Source organism: Rousettus aegyptiacus, unplaced genomic scaffold, assembly GCF_014176215.1.
Source record: "Rousettus aegyptiacus isolate mRouAeg1 unplaced genomic scaffold, mRouAeg1.p scaffold_m13_p_9, whole genome shotgun sequence".
In the NCBI taxonomy this organism is placed as follows: Eukaryota; Metazoa; Chordata; class Mammalia; order Chiroptera; family Pteropodidae; genus Rousettus; species Rousettus aegyptiacus.
Genome location: NW_023416312.1, coordinates 39891636 through 39901387, shown reverse-complemented (window position 1 = coordinate 39901387; position 9752 = coordinate 39891636). Strand labels below are relative to the sequence as shown.

General features: G+C 35.7%; 1 protein-coding gene across 2 annotated transcripts in view; it reads right to left on the bottom strand.

Annotated features, from left to right (window-relative positions):
* Positions 1-3300: 3300 nt before the first annotated feature.
* ATP7A (ATPase copper transporting alpha) overlaps positions 3301-9752 on the bottom strand; it is a 107228-nt gene continuing 100776 nt past the window's right edge. For both annotated transcript variants that reach the window (XM_016132642.2, XM_016132643.2), the window contains 3 exons: positions 9449-9566; positions 7816-7918; positions 3301-7443 (listed from right to left, as the gene is read on the bottom strand). In XM_016132642.2, the coding sequence (XP_015988128.2) occupies positions 7167-7443; positions 7816-7918; positions 9449-9566 (498 nt within the window). In that variant the 3' untranslated portion in view covers positions 3301-7166. The remainder of the gene's footprint in view (positions 7444-7815; positions 7919-9448; positions 9567-9752) is intronic.

The window sequence follows — 9752 nt, the reverse complement described above, 5'->3', positions numbered from 1 at the left end:
TATATTTTAATACACATAGGAATCCCCTGAAGATTCTGTTAACATGTAGGTTCTGGTTCAACAAGTGTAGAGCGGGTTCTGATAGTCTGCATTTCTCACAAGCTCCCAGGTTGATGTCGATGCTGGCAGCCTGGGTACTACACTTTGAGTAACAAGGTTTAAAGGTATTACTGAAGCCCAGTCTAAGACAATATAGCCGAAATGTGATCAGCCAGGAAAGTTACTGCCAGTGGTTCAACCTAAGAAATAAAGTCATCTCTTTTGAATAGAGGGTAGGTTCGTTGTGGCTATTTGAAACAAGGACTTTGCCCAACAGCTATGGTCCTAAATTTAAGAATGCACTCAGCTATGTTTCAATGTGGGAGTGTTATTTTAGTTGAACTGGCACAAATATGAAGAGTAACAATTATGGAGGAAAAGGGAAGGCTAACATTGCTAAGTTAAAGAACTCAAATTGGTATAGTGATTGGTATAGGGAATATTTGGGGTAAGCAGGCTGTTATTTTGGTGCTCCTTAAATCACTCCATACAGGGCCTTTCTAGAGGTAAAAGCAGCTCTCCTCAAAATAGGAAATTAGCAACTCAGGCAGCACTAGAGCAATAACTGATTTTCATGTCCTAATGGCTATGGCTAGTTTGTCCTTCTATCCCTATGTGCTCAGGGCAATGAAATAGCAATTATTTACCAGTTGTTGTTGTTGGTGGTGGTGTTTTGGAAACACTTCCAAAACAATTCTGCAAGATAGGTATTATTATTCTCACTTTACACTTAAAGAAACAGGTTCCCTTACATTAAGTAACTTACCCATGGTCACCGGTGGTAGGCAGAATTATGGGCCCTTCAAAGCTGCCTACATCCTAATCCCTGGAACCTGTGAATATGTTACTTTACATAGCAAAAGGGAATTTGCAGATGTGATTAAGGATCTCAAGATGGAGAAATTATTCTGGAATATCTGAGTGGACCCAATATAATCACAGGGGTCATTATAAGGAGGTAGAAGGGTCAGAGGTAATAGTAGAAAATGTGATAGAAAAAGAGATTAGAATAATATGAGAAGGGGCCATGAGCCAAGGACATAGCCAGCCTCTAGAAGCTGAAAAAAACAAGGAAATAGATTTCCCCTAGAGCCTGTATGAGAAATACAGCCATGCTGATACCTTGATTTTAGCCCTGAGACCTACTGCAGACTTCTAATCTCCAGAACTGTAAGATAGTAAATTTGTTTGAAGACACTAAGTTTGTAATTTGTTACAGCAGCAATAGGAAACTAAGTCATTCAGCTGGTAAGTGGCAGAATTGGGATTTTGCAAATAGGTCTAGTGGACTCTGAAATCAGTGCTCTTCCCATCACTATGGGAATGTGGTGCTTTGAAAGAAAGGGTGGATGCAAAAGTGAAAGGTAAAAAAGCCACAAGAAGAGCTCAGAAGAGCCAATCCTGGGTTCACCTTGTCCCAAAATTACCTCTTCCACATGCCCTGATGTTTTTCATTTCAAGAGTTATAAAGTTATTTGGATTAAAAAATACTCTTTAAATAACTGCACATACTTCTGGCCAGATCTAAAGGTAATTGGCACTTTTGGATGAAGTTAATCTCACCTTTTCTCCTATTGTGGATAATAACTGCAGTGAAAAAAAAATAGGTTTTAATTGGGTGAGGTAAAGCAATGTTGAATAAGTGCGCTTCAGTTTATAGACAGGCATGGGGGGCAGGAGGCAGGGTTCTAACAACGACAAGCTGGAGGCCACTTGAGGGTAGTTTAAGTACATTATAAAAAAGGCTACTCAACCTTTTTTTAACTTTTCTAGAGAGAGGCCTGGCTGTATGGAAGTTTTCATATTTCTTAAATTGCATGAGATCCTATTTATACTAGCGACTTCCCTTAAACTTTGTCCTCTAGAGCCTTGCCTTTCATTCTTCCCTTGTAATTTATTTCTAAGTGTTGGCTCCTTTGCATAGCTGGTTAAAGCGCCTGTCTAGCAATTTATTTCTCCAACTAGTGGGTACACCTATGAAGAGGTAGCCAGTAGGACTGGCTGGCCATAGTCAAATTTGTGAATGAGGCAGCTCTAACTCTCTCAATCCTGAATTTTAGCAGGACCTTCAATGCCTTAACTAATCAAGTATTCTCCAATAGGTAGGTTTTCTGGGTTTTTTTGTTTTGTTTTTATTTGGAAGGTTTTGAAACCTCACCTGGGATGTTGCTATCACTGCAACATCCTTCTTGGAGGTTAGTCAAGACTCCGACAGAAAAGGAAGGCTGGCCAGCTAAGTGGACACCTCGGGGATTTTACACATATATTTCCATTTCCAATCCTATATCATTACCCTGAATAGGGGGATAGGAATTCTGAGGGAAATTAAAATCAGTTTCCTTACAAATAAGTTTAAAACTCTCTCCCTCTGCCGGAGCCAGCCGGCTAAAGTCGATCAGTACCTGAAAGGGGGGGGGGAGGTGAAGCCTAAGAAAAAAGAAGATAGGAAAGCGCTTTGGGAGGGCATCCAGTCACTGCTGCAGCCCCGTCTTTATTGGGCACAGCCTTTATGTAAGTTTTTGGATACAATAGCAGAGTAGGATAGCAAAGCACAGAGTACAATGGCAAAGCACAATGTACATTACCATAGGAATGCTGACATTTACATAAGTTCTTCTATATCCTTCCCTCAGGGTACAAACATCCTTTTCTGGGCTGTAAAACATTCCACTATCTTAAAAGGATTTCTTTAGGAGGCAAACCTCCCCTCCAGGGTCAGTAACATTTAACTCCACGTCCTGCTTCTTAGAACCATTGTTTAAGCAGTCTCAGCAGCTGCTCTATGGCTATCAGCTACGTGACTTCTTCAGTGCCTCAAAATGGCTCCCGACATCCCTCCACTCAAAAAAGTGTTTAAGATGAGAATGTATTTTGGATGGGTTCCTCAAACACACTGTATAGGGCTCTCCAAATGCAAAAAAAAAAAACCAAACCAAACCAAAAAAAAAACACCTTGTCTATATTTAGCTCATTCGAGGTAGATAATCTATCAAGAATGTATTAGAAACTACAAAGGAAAAGAGGACAGTTATATTCCTTTCATTGTTTTTCATTCTCACTAAATGATACAGCAATTGGAGTCTGAAGGAAAATAGGCTTCTTCCCTCCCATTCTTTGTGAATGCATGGGGCTGCATCCAATCCAGCCCAATCATTAATAGTCATACACACACACACAAACTAAACTAAAAACACAGGGTAGTTTGAAACTGTTGGTAGAAGAGATGGATGATTTAACAAACAAGACACTGACAAGCAACACTTTTTTTTTTACAATACTATAATTATAAAGTTGAAGGCACATCCTTGGCATTTCAAATTATGATCAATTACATGCTTATGGAAAAACAAACTACTGAATATCTTGACTATAGCAGATGATTATTGCACAACATCGTCCACTGCTGTTTTTGGGTAGCAAACAATCAATGTTTGACAATGTTTAGTTAAACATTTCCATAACTAAAAACAAGGTTGAGACACCTGGTTTGGGCTACAAAAGGCATTTATTATCAATGCCATTACAGAAGCTCTTTTAATTGGAGAACAAGAATTCTTGCTTGTGTGCTTTATCATGTTACTCATACCAGATAAACTTTCAAAGGGACCACAGAAAGTTAGTGTAAAAATAGCTAATAATTTGGCATGAATCTATATTTTTATATTTGGTAAAATACTACTTTTAAATATTCAAAAGTAAGAACTAAGTAAACAAAAATTCAAAGGGAATGGTTCCAGGAATGTTTTTATTCTTACTAAAACAACCAGTAACCAGATGCCTCACCCAAAGAAAATAACAAAATAGAGTAAAATAAATAGTAAGTAAAATAATTTTAAAGTAAGATTCACAAATAATGGAAAAAATTCTCTAAGAACATACATTCTTGATTTTAAGCTGTGTACATAAAAGATATGCAGCTTAAATTTTTGGAAATGTCTACAGCGCTATTTAAGCATTCTGAATAACAAATATATCTGAAAAAAATAACTTTTAAAAAGTTAAAGCACAATATAAAATTACTTGTTCACAAGGCATCAGAGATAACACTAAAACATTGATATTAAACTAGAAAAAAATAACATTTCTATTTTCACAAATGATAACCGTACTTCTTTAGACTACAACACAATACTCTAGTTCTGTTTTAACTTTTAAAATTCGAAAGGCATCTTTGGATATTTCGGATTAAAGGTGCCCTATCATTGAATCTGAACCAGCACTGGATATCAAAATATCCTTGTTATCTTCAGACTGAGGGCATGGTTGCTGAGTGAATACAGAAGAGTGATAAAGGAACAATAAATAAAGAACTTCAAATATTCAAAAAACAAATTCAAATACACAGTATTCCCCCCTCATCTAGAGTTTCACTTTCCCCTTTCAGTTACCTATGGTCAACCGCAGTCCAAAAATATTAAATGGAAAAATCCAGAAATAGACAATTCATCAGTTTTAGATTTTGTGCCATTCTGAGTATCATGATGAAATCTCACACCATCCTGCTCCATCTCACCTAGGACATGAATCATCCCTTTGTCCGGCATATCCACGCTGTATACACTCCCTGTCCATTAGTTAGTTAGTAGCCATCTTGGTTATTAGACTGTCGAGGTATCAAAGTGCTTGTATTCAAGTAACCCTTGTTTTACTTAATAATGGCCCCAAAGCACAAGAGTAGTGATGCTGGCAATTTGGATATGCCAAAGAGAAGCTGTAAAATGTTTCCTTTAAGTGAAAAGGTATGTATGTGTAGGAAAAAACACAGTACATGTAGGGTTCAGTGCCATCTGCAGTTTTAGGCATCCACTGGGGGGTCTGTATCCCCTGCAGATAAGGGAGACTACTGTAAATATGTTTTCCTTCTATACGGTAATTGTGTGTATGTAATTGTGTATTTATGTATATATGAATAGATATATACACATACACACACAAATTTATAAATTTGTTTTCACTAGTAACTAGTTACTTAAAGCTAGTTACTAACCAAAAGCAACATTTTTGGTCATCTTCTGTGAATACAGCTGCTCTATGAAGCTAATGGGAGTTCAGGATTGCTAAAAAGACTTGTGGTAGAGAATCCAAAGATGGCTATAGATATTGAAAGCAGGATTCTTTCTAAACAGCATATATTCTGTTCTGGTAGTAAGGGCTGAATTATATCCTTGATTTTCCCCAGGCTATAGGCCACTCTTCTCACTATCCTAAGACATATGGGTCCCTTGGCATGTGGGGCCAAAAGGAAAACTCAGATACACACATAATAATAAAAGTAGCAACTAGCTATGTTCAAGTACTAGAGAGAGAGAAAGAGAGAGCGAGCGCGAGCATGAGAGAGAGAAGAAACAAGTTACAGTACGGTGGGCCACTGGAATTAAAATAAGAAACAAATATTAAAAATCAAACTGGGAACATAGAAGATGATATAGGCATTGGTCTAAAAAAAGAGCCTAGACATACAAACTCATTCACATTTCATTCAAATGGGTTTGCCTTTCTAGATTAATAGCACCTTCCTCAAAAGTTTCTGTTCTCTCTTTAAAATAGCTGAGATAAAAATGAGATTGTTTCCAAATCTGCAAAGACAGCATGGAATAATGTTGTAAACTTTTTTGTGTGTGTATATGAAAAGATAAGAGAAAAAGTAGGATGGGAAGAAACCCATTTCTCACTCCCACCTGATTTTAGACTCTGCCCTATAAAAATTATTTTTAATATTTATTATTGACCTCAAGCAAAGAACTAACATTTACTGAGTATGAGCTAGGCATTGTGCTAGCAGCTTTACATATGGCAATAGGAACAAAATATTAGAAATTTATTGTGAGTTCTCTTCACTTACATATTCTACATTTGAAATCCATCTTACAATTAAGGCAATTTAAATAGTGATACAAGTACCTGATCTCTAACCAGTACATTAACTCCCAGGCACTCACAAGGGAATTTCTAAATTTATATGGCAATGAGAACAAACTCCTGAATTTGCCAACCACAATAACTAGTAAACTCTAGAGAAAAAAATCTAAATTTGCTGAAAGGTATCACAACCTGGGGAAATTCTCAGTTCTGTATTAAAATTTATTTTATTTTTGGTAAAAGCAGCTTTGTGTAATAACTTTAAAATCATTTGAGAGGTTATCTAAAACACTAAAAGACAATTAAAATCTAGTAAATTCTATATACCAGCTAAAGTTCTATATTCTCTCCAAAAAAAGGGACAAATTTAGTGAATCCAGGTAATTTTATATGACCTGTATATGTTAAAGATGAATTTAAAAAATCTTTGATCTTTGAAAAAATCAACTGTGGAAGAGGCTCAAAATCTTAAGTTTCTGGACTGAGGCTGACAGTCTACACTAAGAACAACTTAGAGCTGAACTCAGTGGGAGTGAATTGAAAGCTTGCACCAAGCTGGGGAGTCATTTAAGGAAGAATCTGATACTTTTTACGACAATGGAAAGATGGGAAGCAGGGAACCCTATGGACCTTTAAGGTCTTTTGAACTACAAGATAAAGAAAGCAACAAGGTATTAGAAAAATTGTCAGTTATTTTTACCAATCAAAACGTATCTAAGAAAAAGACTGCAAAGACAAAGACACAGAGAGAATAAGGGGGAAAGAGAGCCTGTAATAAGGCACATCTATTTTTAAAACAGCTTCTACTGTTTTCCTTCTAAAACTAGATGCTTTATACAGTGCTTTGAAAGTCATTGTTCCCTAATCTGGCAGGGATGAGGGCTCAAGAATCTCCTCAAGGTCATGTTCTCAAATCTTCAAATTTTTAATTGTCCTTTTCTTGAGCTTTTTTTTTTGTCAAATAAAAAAATATCTATCACGTTAGCAGCAATTTGGCAATCTTCTATTGTAGGACTTGTAAATATTGTAGGCCTACCTTATCTGTTACTAGTGAAAACAAAAAAAAATACTGGAAATTCATTTAAAATAAAGCTACATTCAGAGCTGATGCCCTGAAAAAGGTATGTTTGCCATTAAACAAAAGCAATTCAAATAGAATCCTTAACATAAGAGCACGAGACCAGCACAAAATCCTTTCTCAATATTTTGAAAAGCTAAGGTGATATCATGAATGCTATATCAATGAGCTAGCAGCACTCTGTGGCCTGTTACAATGCAGTGTCGTCATCTTCCCTGCAGTCTCCCACCAGCAGTGAGTGCTTGTCAGGTTCACCAGTATCAACACTGTTTAGGGACCGTTTATCAGACAGTAGTGAGTTTATGGAGGCTCTGCTGTAATTAACAAATCGGTCTAGCAAACCCAGTTTAGGAGAATTTCTTGAGATATCATCTATTCCAACATGAACGCTGATTTCTGAAGAACTTTTCTGTCCCATCTGGCTTCGGGCATGCAGTTCATAAGTATCGTAAGTTGGTTTCCTGTAACTGGACACAGGTAAAAACGTATACTAGTTTGAAATAACCAAATGTGAACTAGATGCTTGTTACATTAAAAAATGAAAATAGATTTGCCTGGTATGAAATGTATAAAGGCAGTCCCTGCTAGGGAAGTAGGGATCACGTGGAGTCACATTATCAGAAATCCTAACTCTCAGAGCCAATGTACTTGATCTTACCCTACTTGGTGCTTGTGCTTGCTATGCATAGACTACATAAGGTAATAATTACATAGCTAACATTTATTATTAAGACAGTTTGGGATTATCACTGATCGAAACAATAAAAAAACCTACCAAAACTGCCTGTGGATGATAAAAGGAATATAAAATGCAAATATGAGCAAATCATCATACTTACAGTTTAAGGAAGAGAGAAGAAAGTACTACTGAAACAGATGAAGCAGCCATTGCAGCGGATCCCATCCAAGGCTGCAAAACCAAACCAATGGGCATAAACACTCCTAGGAAACAGGTTTGTATTAGTTACAGCAGATAGTACTAAAGAGACCACCAATGTGTTTTGATAGGTACATACGAATCATTTTCTCATTTGATATTTATTCAGCAATTTATTCACCTGTTGTTGAAGATTTATGTGGCTGACAATTTTTCACTAGGAATGTTCCTGTGAACTTTCTTGTGTATGTTTCCCTGTGCATGTGTTTGAGAATTACTCTAGGGTATACACCTAGAGGTGAGGCCGTTGGGTTATAACATGGGTACACTTTCAACTTTAGGTGGATATCTCTCAGTTGCTCTTCAAAGTGTCTGTACAAGATCACAATCTCATCCAATAGGGTATGAAAGTTCATATGCTACAAATTCATCCACATTTGGTGTTGATGGGCATTTTAATATTTGCTTATATAATGAGAATGAGATAAATTTATTATACTTTTAATTTTTTATGAATTTATCTGTACTTTTTTACTTTTTCTACAGTGATCATATATTACTTACATATTTTTTTTAAATTGCTTGTTCTATGAATTAGAACAAGTGGTCTTTGATTGATTCTTCTTTTACTCTTTGTCCTCTCAGTATTTGTGTATTTATCGACAACTTTGTAATTGTTCTCATGTCATTTTATGTGTTTCTTTGGCTCTCAAACCAGAGAACAAGAAGAAAGTGATAACTATTTCTTTTATGTTATTACTAACTCCTACCAAGCCTCTAAGTACAGGAGATTATTAGATGCTTATTACATAATTCTGAAGTGTATTTTCTTGGTCATGTTACTTTATTTTATATCTTTCTCATATCTGGTCCCCAAACTTAAACAAAAGCCTGCTGGCTATTATAACATTAAGTGAAGAGTAGAAAATTTTCTGTATGCTATATCTACAACTATGTAACAAGACGAAAACTGATGCAGGGTAAAAAAAGACCAGAAAGAAATAAACTGAAATGTTAATAGTTGTTGTGTTTGGGTAGTGAGATTAAAGGTAAGTCTGTTCTGAACCTTCAACACAAAATAAATAAGTAAGTAGATATATATGTGTGTGTGAGAATATATGGAGAAAGAGATGAAGCAATGTGGCAAAATATGAATTGATGAGCAAACAATGCAACATACAGACGATGTATTTTAGAATTGTACACTTGAAACCTATATTATTTTATTAACCAATGTCACCCCAATAGCTTCAATAAAATTAAAAATAATAATAGTAGTTGATGAATTTAGTTGAAGGGTATACAAGTTTTCATTGTACCATTTTTTACCGTGTCTCTGTAGGTTTGAAATTTTTAAAATATACAATTATAGGAAAATATAAAGTAAAATAAAATAAACCTTTCAGAATGCATATACATTCTGGACTATAATAAACACTGTTGATGATATGGTTGATTTTAATATTACCTCTCAGCACATCAGCAGGCTACATATAAAAACTGAGTTCTAAACTAATAAAAAGAAACTAAAACTTCCAACATGACAGGTCTCTATGACTTCAGAGGAAAAACAATACTAGTTAACAATCACATACCAGCTGCTATGGGAATTCCAACCAGATTATAAATTAGAGCAAAGACAAAATTTATCCGAATCCTCTTGACTGTCTTCCTTGATAAGTCAATACTTGCCACTACATCCAGAAGATCATTCTGAGAACAGAAATATTTGTGATATTAGTGAGAGACTCTAACTAAACAGTAACTTTTGCATTTGATATTGTGTATACTGAAGATGACATGTACCTTAGGTTAATATGTGAATTAACTACAAATCTCAGATATTTGAGTCAGCCTTGGAAGATGTTTTTTGGGAATTTTTCTCAGGGTTCTGAAAAC